Source organism: Diplotaxodon limnothrissa, linkage group LG6, assembly GCF_057381915.1.
Source record: "Diplotaxodon limnothrissa isolate DT_005_m linkage group LG6, D_limnothrissa_male_GT1.1, whole genome shotgun sequence".
Taxonomy (NCBI): Eukaryota; Metazoa; Chordata; class Actinopteri; order Cichliformes; family Cichlidae; genus Diplotaxodon; species Diplotaxodon limnothrissa.
The window spans coordinates 2137861-2151986 of NC_140601.1; the positions used below are offsets into that span (position 1 = coordinate 2137861).

The window sequence follows — 14126 nt, forward strand, 5'->3', positions numbered from 1 at the left end:
ATTTTGGAAAGTGTAGATTTCCTAAAATGTTTCCAGACAAATCACTGTGCACGTACTATTCACTCACCCATCCAAATAATGGAATTCAGATGTCCCACAGATGTATAAAATCAAGCACATAGGCGTGCACACTGCTTCTGAATGAATGGGGAACTCTAAAGGAGTTCAGTGAACTGTACTGTGATAGGAGAACACCAGTGCAACAGGTTCAGGCATAAGTGGAAGAATCTGACTGGCCTGCACAGAGTCCTGACCTCTTTTGGGTGAATTAGAGCAGAGACTAAACTAAGTCTTCTTGTCTGTTCAGTGTCTGATACCCAGTGTGTTAACCCAGACGATAATAGTGCAATATAGTGTGTATGCTTTGTTCTTAGGGAGTACCACACATATTGTAAACGTCTCAGAAATAAGAGACAGGCTGGACTGTCTCTTATTTCTGAGACGTTTCAGGATAAATACTTAGTCTTCCCCTCTGATCAAAGACTTAGCAATAAATATTCTAATAAGTGTTAACCTGAGATTTGAAGCATGATCCATGAAATAACAACTGAGTTACTTAAAAATCTGCGGCTGAGTCAGTGAACTAAGATCTGCACCAGGAACCAAGTCTTTATTGCTTTATTTAGAAATAAAACAAATCCAGACAAAGTTCTTCAGCGCCTCAAAGACTGGCTGCCTCACGCTGAGCCGAGCTACCCAATCACCACACAGCTAAAGAAATGCACATTAAAAGGTAAAGTAGCTGTCCTGTTCTTGTCATCTCAGTAAAGTTGCTGTTTCTTGTCTGACAGCAGGCTTTGTCGTTGCTCTACCCAGCACGCAGCTTAAACATGCAGCTTTCTAATTCACTGACATGTTGTCCTCAGTTCACAGCAGCAAGATCATTATTTAGCAGAAAGACTGGATTCAACTTTGCTCCTCTTCAAAGGACTGCGATTCCACTGTCATCATTAAGTTGGAAGACAGCTGGACTGTCATTGAGTTATTAATGACAAATTATACTTCAAATGACTCTCACATGTGCACAGACTTTATATAAATTCACCTCTGAACACTCATTAATAAAAACACATCTACTACTCATTACTGCTCGTTCATAGCAGAGCACTCCCTATTATGAGTCATGGGTCACCTGTGGTGACACTTCCATTATTGCTTAGTGGGCCATGTTGAGAGCAGCTCAGCTGTGTGTTTCAACTTCACTGGAGCCACGTGACTAAAAGGATTGTGTCCCGTTAGGCTGGGAGAGAGTGCGTCGCGTCATTTTCAAAGCGCTGCTTCCTTTCCGAACAGCAAGAACAAAAACACGCACCTATAATATGCAGACAGTGAAACTCTGTAACCTACATGATGGATACAGTGATTGCCGTCTCACAACTCAGCACCATGTGAGCTTTGATTTCAGTCTCTGTGATAGACTTGTTTGTTCTCTCACCTTTCTTTAAGACACTTGTGCATGAGCTATCACACTACAGACCCCTTCTGTAGGCGTCTACGGCTGATGCTGGATGCTGATATATAACAACAAAATGATGGTTTGGCAAAAAACATTGGAGGATATGGTTATGCACCTCGCATTCTTATACTTATTACGTTTATCTCTTTTTAACACACTGGAGTTCATTTAGACCCACACCAGGACCACTGCGGTTGCTTTGGTCCGTAGCCCAGTGCGGTTGTTGTGTTCACACCTGCACAAACCAAGCGCACCAACCCGAGTTTGATTTAAATGGACAACAAACTTATTGGTCTGTGCTTATCTAAAGTTTGAGCTAAAGAGCACTCACTCTGAGTTTTCTTCCAAAGACGATGACTTTTCCTCTCGTCTGCTCCTTCCTGAACCTCCACTCCACCAGGTTTTGGCCGTTCTCTCCCGGCAGAGTCATGTTACGTCGCGCAACAGTTGGGTTAGCAGCACCTACACAGGTACGACAACATGTGAAGCCCTGATGGTTTAGTGTACAAGAATCTCAATTTCCTGTACATTTAAAACAACATATAGACGACATCTTTTTGAGGGAAGGCCTTGCAGCTAGATAATGTCGTTATAGTGGAAGAGTTCAGTCCAGACCTTTAACAACGGGCACATGAAATAAAACGTACAACAAAGACGCAGGACAAGTGAAACGCTCAGTTTCCACATGTTCATGGACTAATGTCAAAAGAAGACGGGATGCTACGCCGCGGTAAACGTGGCCCTGTCCAATCGTTGTGGAGGCTTTTGTTTGTTTGTTTGTTTATAAAATAATTTTTTAAAATGTTTTTCCTCAGTAAAAACTCACTGGTTTTCTATGTCCTGTAGAGACAAAAATATGGTTGCATTTTGTTTTCATTTTACACAGGATCATTTTTCTAGAACTGGGTTCTAGAAGATAACAAAATAACTAAAATAACAATAAATTATTTTATATTCTGAGACTAAAATGTAACAATACTGAAATAACTTGAGATGTTTACATGAGACTGATCACCTCCCAGTGTTTCCTTTTATTTCCAAAATGTTACAGCGTGTTTTGTCAAGCTTACACATATTTAGGGAATCATTACAAAACAATTCTCCTTCAGTTTTTGTCTGAAACTCCTGGTTGGATTAAAACATACTCTCAGTGCAAATCAAACCCCAACACGTGACACAAACACTGCACCCGTCCAGCAGTTTAATATTTACTGATTCGTTTTTATTGTTGGAAATGTTTCGTTTCAGTCTCTTTAAATATTATTGCATGCAGAGCATACATAAGTGGCAAGAGTTATGAAAACCATCACAGGAACTTACAGTCTTGTTAACATGTCAAAGCCTCAGCAGGCTGACAGTGAAGTGCTGATAACATTTCTAAAACTTCCTTTATATTTAATAGAATTTAGTTAAGTTTTCCAAGTTTACAAAATTGTTTCAATCGTTTAAAATGTTTTTTACGTCACGTTTGAGTTTTGTTTAACTCTAATAATTCTGACAGATCTTTCTGCAGGTGTTTAGCTGCAGAAAGATCAGAATCAACAGGAGCAACAGGACAGAGACGCAGGGAGCAGAAATCTCAGCATGTGTAGATGGTCCCAAACCAGTGCTTTCCACACACTACATCAGAATCAGAATCAGAATGGGGTTTATTGCCAAATGTTGAGCAGGTTTACAACATTAGGAAATTGCTGCGGTGCTTCAGTGCAAACATAGTGTCATAAATAGCACTTAAATAGACATGGAAAAAAATAAAAGTAGGGATAAGAATTAAAAGTGCTACGTGGAAAGATATGTGCATGAGATATACATGAGATATATACATGAGAATAAGAATTAAGAGTGCTACGTTGAAAGATATATATATATACATATAAGTGAAAATAAAGACAGCTTAGATCCTCTCGTAGATTATAAAGTGAAGGCACTATGTTTAAAACACACCTGCCAGAATATGAGGCTCTGTCTGGTAGTGCGTGTCCATCCCGTTCGCATAGATCACCCTCAGTGAGTGGTCATTCCCCACCTGGTAGCTGTTACGAAGCTGGTCTGTTTAAAAGGAAATCACATTAGAAATGAACCATTTCTTTATTGGATACTTTCCAAGGCATTAACTCATATAGGCAGTATTCTTAGCTGACCTGAGGGTGAAGGAGAAAGAGACAAAAACAAAGACAGCGAAGCATAAAGGCCAAGACAAAGAGGGAGACAAAGTAAGGGGAGAAACCCGAGAGGGCAGCGTTTGAGCCTGCTAATGGAGCAAAGAGCATGTATTAACATCTCCCAGCCTCTTTTAATTACATCCTCCTTGACCTTTCACAGGACTAAAGGCCGTTATGTGTGCATACAAGAGAGAGAGGAAGAACACACAGTCCTCACAGACCATCTCTGAAACAGCCAAGACCCTGGGTCACCAACTCATTCTCCATTCCCACTAAGTACTCTTAATCCAGTCTCCTGTCTCATGTTGTTTACCATGTCAGCCGTGCAGCCCCATCTAACGTGTTTTCATTTCTCTAGCTCACAGGCTAGAAAATGAATGAAGTGATGGAGTGAAATGCTACACTTGTCAATTGCTCTGAATAACTCATGTTGCGATCAATACTTGTGCGTGGCCATGCACAGCTCACTCTGAAGTAAATCATTGCCAGCCTCACTTCAAATGGCTCATTAGTTCAGATTGAACAACACCAAATTACTTTTCCCCCCCTCAGCGTTTAGGGTAGAAAGTTTGACACGAAGGACGACAAGGATCCTTTTGCAGTTCCTAAATCTAGGATTATTAGGGCAGATGGGATTACAGATCCATCCGCAGCTTGTACACTTCCTCATGTCAGATCTTTTCTTAAAATAAACTTTACACAACTAACACAAGCTGCTGATATAACTGCACACATCCCAAACAGAACAAATGTGATGACGAGCACCGCTTTGACAGGATGTCAGATGGGGGTATGTACATTTGCATTTTAAAAATCATTGTATTAACATGTTTAGGTGTGAAATTGACGCAACCACATGGACACTACGCTGTATTGTGTGCATGTGGTTGTGGCCAAGGATCCAGGCTAGTCGCTGATTCCTGATACTGATCGATCAGGGAAAGTGTGGAAACTGCACAATGTGTGAAGTGATGAGAAATCGAACTGTTAGCAACTAATTGAATTTACTATGAACCATGCACTGATTTAATAATAAATAAAGACCATATTCTTACTCCAGCTCGGACTAAAGCTTTTAGTATGCTTCACACACACGAGGCCACCTGTAAAATAGGAAACTTTCTTCCCTTCTCAGGTTGCATTAGCTTCTTACCTTGCACCAGAGTGTAGAAGGAGTCTATTGATGATAGGTTGGTTGTTATGGCAACATCCTCATCCCTCCCTGACGTCTCAATGTCCACAGCAACAGCCCCTGACGACATGTCGCCATGGAGACTGGTTACCACCCCAGTGGGGAAGGTCACATTAGTCAAACGACCCTCACTGTCATAGCTACAAGGATGGTGAGGATACAGTAAGAAACAGACATTAGGATCCACGGATAAAAACTCAGACTCACTCACTGACAACCCAGCAAAAAGCAGAGAAATTTAAAGGTTACATCAAGATATAAAGTCAAGACGTAACAATCAGAGTTTGAATTGATTTCATTAATTAAATTAATCTGTCCATTGACCAGAATTCAACTAGAAATCCAAAAAGTGGCTCACTCATAGAAGGTAGTCCAGCCAATTTGGATACTCTTGGTAGCCAACAAGCCGCTGTTCCCATGATAAGTAAACAAGACCAGTTCCTGGCCCTGAGCTGTGAGAGTCTTCAGACCTCCATTAGTCCCAATGGTCAGCCAAATGACCTAAACACACACAGAATCACAGGTGATCAAGGATACACACTCCTAATCTGCTAACAAGGCTACTCAGTACTCACCTGATTGTCGGGAGCAACCACACGTACAGGCATCCTGTTAGTGTCTCTGCGCACGCGGAGCGTGTTTCCACTGCTGTCCGTCACCGCAGTCACATCCTCCTCATTGCTGAGTGTGTGGAGAAATGAGTTACTCGTGTAAGGTGCCACAAAAGAGGACAAAAACAGTAAACAACACTGTTGTGTCGAACAATTTTGCAAGGTAATGCAAATGTATTATGGTGCCGTGTGTGGTCTGGGCGGAGCTGCAGGGGAGCCAATGCCGGGATCACCAGGGGGTATCTGGCTCTCCAGCCGGTTCAAGGCGGTCCATAGGCAGGGGCACAGATGGCCAAGGAAACTTTCCTGTCCCCGGCCTGGGTTCCAAGAGTTCTGAGCAGGTACTAAAATGTGATGTCGTCACACTGCATGCAACTGATTGGTTGGTCAGCAATGAGCAATGAGAGCGTCTCATTTACAAAAATCCAAACAGCCATTTTTGAAACTTGGCTACAAAAAACAACGCCGTGTTCCCCCAAGTGAGAACAACCCACAAGACAACTCGAGTGGAGTCATGGTTATTAGTGGCGAGTAGGTGCTAATGGAAAAGCGGCTTCAGTAACCAAGCAGTGCTGCAATGACAGTCACAAAAATGTGTTTCCTGACAAACACCAACCTGTAACTGAAGTTGTATTTGTAGTCTCCAGTGACCAGAGACATGGTGAACTGGTGAGTCCCATTTGCATCAAACACGTAGAGCTCTTGAGAGGCTGGACAGGCCACTTCATAGGAACTGGGACCTGAAGCCAGAGAGCCTGAATACACAGACCAGCAGACAGACAGACCAGTGACTTTGTTTTCTTTATCTTCTTAGATTATGTTCCTATGTTACTTTTGTTATCTATTATTGTTTAATATTTTTGTTTCTAAACTCACACAATATTGCACAGTCTATGTCATTTGCCATTACATGAATACCTGCATAACTGAATAACTTACGCAGGTATTCTCTCTTTGCAAATCTATTTGATTATTCTGCTGATCACCGTCACTACACATCCGTGAGACAGCTGTCTGCTTATTAACATACATGACATACAAGCCCTCTATTGCACGTCTACTGTGTATGTGCATACACTTTATATACACACCCGTAGGTGGTTGGTTGCGTCGTACGGCTCGAATGCGGATGTTTCCCAGATCAGCCACATACAGCGTCCCATCCGGAGACACAACCAGAGAGGAAGGACAATTAAGCCTGGCATCTTTGGAATAGCCATCTCCGGTTTGATAGCAGTCGCAGTTTGCATCATTCTACAGGACAGCCAAACGAGGGACAACAAACAACATCAACACAAGAAATTCTCGTCTCATATATGTGTGTCTCAGGTTCCCAGTCATCCACATTACTGTAGTGTAATGAGCTCGGAAAGCAAGCCACTGGAGTTTTATGAAGACATTTCACATCCCATCCGAGAGGCTTCTTCAGTTCTACAAATCAAACGATGGAGCGTCCCAGGTATTTAAACCCTAGTCGGGGATATCTCTTGGTCATTGAGCCTCTCATTGACCAACCATAATCATGTGCCTCATCACATTAGCCAAGGTGTGATGAAAAAAAGGTGTGGGTCATAATCACCAGGTCTTTGGGTGAGAACACTGTGAGATCTTGCTTCACCCTATCATGTGACCTCTTTGGGTCACCTGCTGTAAGATGTGCGGAGGTTGAGGGACCTGCGAAGGAATCTCAAAACTGCGTTGTAGGTGGAAGTTGCTGTCGTAAGCCACCCCTCTGTTCAAAAACGGGCTTTCAACGTGAACATAAATGGCACTCCTTTTAAAACCATCTGTTCTCTCAGTCCAAAATGTGAACTGTGGTATCATCAAATGAGTCCTTTAGCAGATGGTGTGCAGCTGTGTCTTGTCCTGCCGCGCTTGCTCTTCTATGTTGTGCAGTTCTATGGAGCGGCTGCTTGGTTTCTCCAGTGTAAAGGTCCAAGCACTCCTTGCTGCACTGCACAGCGTACACTATGTTGCTTAGTTTGAGTTTGGAAGTTTTGTCCTTGGGATAAACTAGTTTCTTCTCTAATGGCATGGTTGGGTGACTGGAATGATAATGTTCTAGTTCCCTCTTTCCTGTGCATCTTTGCTGATTCAATGAGGGCTCATTTGGGATAACCACTTGTTTTAGGAGCTTTCTTTAGATGTGTTTGTTCCTTTCCCTTCTGGCTTACAGGAAACAGTTTCTTCTCATTGCAGTGTCCTGACAACTCTGTGTTCGAGAGGGTGTTGGGAGTCAAAGAGTAGGTACTGGTCTGTGTGTGGGCTTCCAGTAAACTTCAGTGCTGAGCTCCTCCATGTGCAGAGCATAGTCCAGAAATAGCAAGCTATTCTTCTTCACTAGTTGGGACCACATCCTCATGTAGGTTTGACAGCATAATAGATATTATCTAGTAGATAATGGCAGATGGCTTGAGCATGAATTGTCTCCAGAGGGGACTGGCAGCATCTCAGGTCACTGGCAGGTCACCAAAGAAGGCATACCTTTTTTGAGAAGGCTTGTGAAGAGAGGGGGCCTGTAAACCTTGATTAGGTGGTCACAGATTAGATTGCGTGAACTGGATATGCTGGCAAAATTGATTGGCGAGAACTTAACGTAAGCATGATCAGCAAGGTGGAGTAGAAGCAAATCACGCTAGCACCCTGGCACCAGCAATGATTGGTGCTGCATTTGGCAGACTGATGCTACAAAGGTTAGCTGAGAGGAGGCATCGTGAAGTGCCATGAAGGTTTGTGCCTGCGTTTTGCAGGGAAGAGATAGTGGAGAAAAAAACTGGCATCTCGGTGCAAGAAAAAGCAAATAAAAATCTATGTTTTTGACTTTTTAAAAAACCCATTATATGTAAAATATGTGGTGGAAATTAAACAAAAGGGGAAAAAGCATAGAGCTGTGGTGAGGTCCTAGAAGAGCACCCTTTAATTCAAGGGAGGGAAAGGCCTGGGTTCAATAAACAGCAATGGGCTGTGCTCGTCACCAGATGTGTCCTGGTGTGCATCCTGCCTGGAATGTCAACTGGTAAATCACTCGGCCATCCAATGGGTGGCTTTGCATCCATTACCATTAATGGAGGTCCCGTTCAAGTGCAGTGGTATGGACTTCATCAGGACAAGATCCCCGGAGTGCCAGGGGACATTGCTTTGTATAAGTTCTCGTGGATGATGTGATATCCCGAAGCAGAGCTGCTGGCACGGGTGCAGTTGCAGGTGATCTCCTGAGTCGGAATCCCAAAAGAGGTACTGACGACCACAGGGTCTCATTCATGTCTCACACACAAAAGAGCTGTACCACCCCCAGAGCGATGGGCTGGTGGAGTGCCTTAAAGTCCATTACTTCCATGTTTATTCATGAGGATTAATGCAGTAGGGCTTGCTGTCAAAGTCTTTTGTTTGCAGTGGAGGAGCTGCCCTGGACCTCCATGGAATTTTCTCCCTTTGAACTGCTGTTTGGCAGGAAGCCACAGGGGGATTTGGACGTAATTACAGAAAACTGGGAGGAATTTCCAAGCCTGAATAAGAATGAGATTTAATATGTTGTGGACATTGTGAACCACACACACTGGGTCGTTTATTATGGGAAAATTTGTGTTTTCACACAAAACCTCTGGTGATAATTTCCCATGCCATTATTCACACCCTGACTTATGTGATGACAACTACGGTTTAAATACCTATGACTCTTCATTATTTGATTTGTAGAAATGAAGACGCCTCTCTGATGAGAGGTGAAACATCTTCAGGAAACTTAAAGGAGTCCAGTCACTTCTCTTCCTCACATCCTGTTGCATTCACACGTCACTATTTGGATGCTACACATTCATTCTGAATTCGAGTACTTCAGTGAGCTGAGCAGAATGACCGATAAGGACTGAAAACAAGAAGTAGCTGTGATGGGTACCTTGCAGTCACAGTCAGATAGCGCTCCAGCTAGATGGGTAATTTCTCCATCAGTCGACACCTGGAGTTTTAGTAGAGAAGGAAATGATTTTTAAAGTTTAGCACAGTGGCACTTTCTGTTACAGCTTGGTAATAAAGTAGTAATAGAAGGGCAACGAGGCAGAAACAAGAACGTAATAATGTGGTAATTTAGTGGTTATTACTACTAAACCAGTTAATATCATGGTAACAACAGTGGATATGGTTAAGTAATATTACACTGAGCTTTATGCAGTTGGATAATAAGGGACCAAAACCTGGAGATAATAATGTAGAAATAAAGACATCCCCACGAGGAAAAAAACATTAGTAATAGTGTCGTAATACCTTAGTAACAATATGATAACCTGCTAGAAATAAGAGGGTGATATCTGTGAATTTGAATTCTCACGTTGTTATACAGAGTTAAATAAGGTAACATTGGCTGCTCTTTTAGCATATTTGGAAAGTATTACTTTATTAAAAAGCTTGAATTTATCCCACCTTAGATTTCCAGGATTCTGCTTAACATTCATGATTACAAGGAAATTCTGTTCAGCAGACTACCTGTCGAATACGGTGGATTTTCTTCTCATCCGTCTCTGCGATGTAGAGAACGCCACTGTAGGATAAGGCGATGGCTGTAGCACCCTCTAGCATGGTCTGAACCGCCCTCTTTCCCATGGTGTACTCTATACCAGGCACCTGGCAGTGCATGGGACGACCTGCCACAATACGAACCTGAACACACACATTTGCACATGAATGTTAGTTTAAGAATCATTAAGTAGCACTGTGCATTTGTTGTTGTGGCACAGGAAGGCTGTGAAATACAAATGTCATTAAATACTTATATATTAAATATATATATTAAGTCAACTCCTAGGGAAAAAGTATGGGACCAGTGCGCCCCTCCTGGGATAGTTTTACCATGGGCCCACCTTGGAGTTGGGCCTAGGGAGGGGGAGCACACAGGAGAGGATCTGGTGGTCAGGCTTCAGCCCATGGGGCTCGGCGCAGCCTAAAGAGAAGACTGTAGGGACATAGGGCTCGGGTGCAATGTGTGTGAGGAGGCAGTCAGGGATGGAGGCCCTGGCAGTCTGATCCCTGGCTACAGAGGTTAGCTATTAGGACAGGGAACATCAACTCTCTGGAGGAAAGGAGCGAGTAGGTGAGATTGAGCATTGCTGGCTACATATAGCCAGGTTCACCTGAATGCACGGCTTAGGCTCTGGAACCAGTTTCCTGGAGGTGGGCTCGACTCTGTTCTAGTCTAGAGTTGTCAGGTTACCACCAGTATGTTGGGGGTTTTGCCAGTGGAGGTGAGGGTTGCTTCCCTGCGCCTTCAGGTGGGGGAACAGGTCCTGACATTTGCCCTTATGCACCAAAACCAGTTCAAAGCACCCAGCCTTTTAGGAGTCACTGAGTGGGCCGCTCAAGGGTGCTCCATCTAGTGACTCCAAATTCCTAATGGGAGATTTCAATTCAAAGAAAGTGAGACCTGGAAAGAGGAAGTGAGCATGAACGGCCTGATCTGAACCTGCGTGGTTTTCTGTTATTGGACAACAGTCACCATTTTTGAATATGAGGATGTCCATCAGTGCACAAAACACTAGGATGATGATGAGTTTTGTAATGATATCATCAGGTATGCGGTCCTGGACACATTCAGTACTTTCATGCAAATTAATTGTGTTGTCAGATGTTTGGGCATGTTGGAGGTATTTCCACCCTTTGCTGTGATCAATGTTGAGGTTGTTAATCAAAAAAGTAACTATTACACAAGTAATCATTACACGTGTGCCCATTGTTACAGGCCATTTGGTCCCCGTACAAACACACTTGTCATTAATAAGTTGGACTTGTTTCCAGTGAGTGTTGGACTCCACTCCCTTTGTCACTGGTTCTGTTTTATAGCTTACATGGATAAAATGTCTGTCAAGCAGGCAGAAGGCTTCTACTTTGGTTACGTCAGAATGGGTGGGTGTCCTCTCTGACATAGGCTCAGGGTGTCAGTCATTCCAGAGGGTTTCGATTGGAGCCAATACTCCTCCATATCTAAAGGAGCCAGTTTGGGGATCTGATAAGGATGCTTCCTGGGCACCTCCTGGGTGGCATGTCCCATGAGGAGGAGGCCCACAGGGTAGACCCAGGACACCAGAGAGAGATTATATCTCTCAGCCTGGGAATGCCTCAGTGTACCTCCTGATATGCTGGAGGTGGCTGGGGAGAGGGAGGTGGGCCTCTGCTTAGGCTGCTGCCCCTGCAACCTGGTCCTGGATAAGTGGAAGAAAATGGATGGATGGATAAAATATACATTCAGCAAAGGGATACATGATACCTGTCTATTTTCAGTGATCTGCAGCACAACATTGTTGTCCAGCACATAGATAGAGTTATCCATGGGATTGATGGCTAGATCTGTGGGCCACTCTAACCGCACCTGGAAGGAAAGAGGACAGAGAAGAAAGGTGACACTTCACTTCCTGTTCATTGTCACACACACACACACACACACACACACACACACACACACACACACGCACACACACGCACACACACACACACACACACACACACACACACACACACACACACACACACACACACACCACATCATGTGATATTTTCACATAGTCCGATATTTTCTGATCAGCAAAGAGGTTTTAATAGTTAAAGGTTACCTGTCTTATGTGCATGCTGGTGTCACAGGTCAAAGGTCGTGCAGAGGTCAGATCATTGCTGCCCAACACTGTGGAGATGATCCCGTTACGATCCACTTTCCTAATCATAGTTCCATCCACAAAGTAGATCAGCCCGTTTTTATCAACTGCAATTCCTGTGAGTAGTGAAACACACACACACACACACACACACACACACACGCACACACACACACACACACACACACACACACACACACACACACACACACACACACACACACACACACGATTTTATGATAGTAAATTATTAATGGAACTGCTTCAATGCATAAAGCAAAAAACAAAACGAGAGAAGTAAACATTTTGAGTGCAGATGCAGCATACATAGTTACAATGAAAAATACAAAAAGATACAATAATAATAACATGAATGCAGTAAGAGTTCGGTGCACTCAAGCAAAGTCTGCAGAGATTACTTAGATTACTATAAGCAAGAAAAATGTTACAAGTGATAACAAACAAGTGGCAGCTCGACAAAATAAGACGTGTTCACAGAGAAGGTTATTAGGAGCGACGGTGTGTGCGATTCTCCTGTGATTTCTGCAGCAGCAGTGTAACACATACAAACATGCAAATACAGTTAGCTATATGGCAAAGGTATGATCTCTGACAAAAACAACAGTTCTCCTGGACAGCATGGACTTTATTCAGAGAAGGAAAACACAGGCAGCCTGTTGTTGATGACAGAGGTCACAACAGTTCAAATAACCTCTCTCTATAAATAGACTGATACTGCATCATCTCACAGTCAAAATCCCAAATCTCAAACTGCTTTAGAAATGAACAGTTGCGACTTCCTGCTGGCTACCAGATTGAAATACATAACAGCACCTTTATAATGTGGTACAACTGGACATTTGCAGCATTTCCTGTGCAGAGATGTGTTTCAGTCAAAATGTAACCTTATCTAGACTCTGTTGCACTTGAACTGAGGCTTTTGTTGGAGCAAAAGACACCTTAGTCTTAGGATGGCGTTCCTGATAAATAAATAAAGTTTGCTATGACTTCATGTCCATCTAGGATAATGCAAGTCTGGGATTATTTGAAAGTAGTGGGGAACTGGCAGTTACATCCAATATTCAAATACGCTCACGCGCCTACAGTGCTGAAGGAGTTAATGGTTCTGAACAAGTTTGCATTGATGTCAGTGTGACTTCCTGAGCTTGATGAAAGAATTGAACTTGCACACCTGGACAAATGCTAGGTGTGGGAATTTAGTACTATAACAACATGCACTGATGCTATGACAGCTATGAATTCTGCTGCTGGCTGCAACCAATAAATACTTCATCTGCTTCTTGCATTACACCTCCCACACTGTGTTTTATTTGCCCACTGTCAGGACTACTGTTGGTACGGCTCTGCAGTTCCAGTGGACGAAGGACAAGAGGATATCTGACAGGTAATACATCTAGTAAGGCTATGCTTATGTAACTGACTTAAATAATAAGCACCTGTGTGTGTGTGTGTGTGTGTGTGTGTGTGTGTGTGTGTGTGTGTGTGTGTGTGTGTGTGTGTGTGTGTCTGTGTGTGTGTGTGTGTGTTAGAAGGAGACAGAAAGATTCTGTGTACGCACCTTTTGGTCCCAGTAGCTGGGCCTCTGTAGCTTTTCTTCCATCTCCACAACGCGCTTCATCAAATGGAGGACACTGCTCACCTGTACCAGCCACTACTTCTCCATTACCTGTAGACACACACACACACACACACACACACACACACACACACACACACACACACACACACTAAGCATTAACCAGAGAAAGGTACAAAGCTGCAGACTCACTGGAGTCTCGTATGACAACACTGTCTTATAACTACATTCATAACAGGAAGTAAAAATGCTGATGCTTACTGATGAGGTCACGGGCTCCGCTGAGCACTTTGGGGCGGTAAATCCGTCGTGAGTTAGTGTCGGACACATACAGCTGCCCTGTTACTGGGTCAGTGGCTAAGTAGTACCGGTGAGCAGGGTTGTTGCTGTGGAGCGCAGTGAAGGGGAACAAATAAGAAAGACAGAAGAAAACTCATTAGAATGACATCTGTGTCACATCCCTGATAAGTTAT

The 14126-nt window shown here is 43.3% G+C and overlaps 1 protein-coding gene across 1 annotated transcript in view; it reads right to left on the reverse strand.

Moving 5' to 3' along the window:
• The window catches only part of tenm3 (teneurin transmembrane protein 3), a 184501-nt gene that overhangs the window by 20440 nt on the left and 149935 nt on the right, over positions 1–14126 (reverse strand). Inside the window, exons 25-37 of the mRNA XM_085356703.1 lie at positions 13915–14039; positions 13636–13743; positions 12018–12172; positions 11675–11776; positions 9901–10074; positions 9317–9376; positions 6513–6675; positions 6038–6176; positions 5386–5491; positions 5169–5311; positions 4772–4950; positions 3401–3505; positions 1788–1918 (exon numbers count right to left, since the gene is read on the reverse strand). Coding sequence (XP_085212829.1) covers positions 1788–1918; positions 3401–3505; positions 4772–4950; positions 5169–5311; positions 5386–5491; positions 6038–6176; positions 6513–6675; positions 9317–9376; positions 9901–10074; positions 11675–11776; positions 12018–12172; positions 13636–13743; positions 13915–14039 — 1690 coding nt within the window. The remainder of the gene's footprint in view (positions 1–1787; positions 1919–3400; positions 3506–4771; positions 4951–5168; positions 5312–5385; positions 5492–6037; positions 6177–6512; positions 6676–9316; positions 9377–9900; positions 10075–11674; positions 11777–12017; positions 12173–13635; positions 13744–13914; positions 14040–14126) is intronic.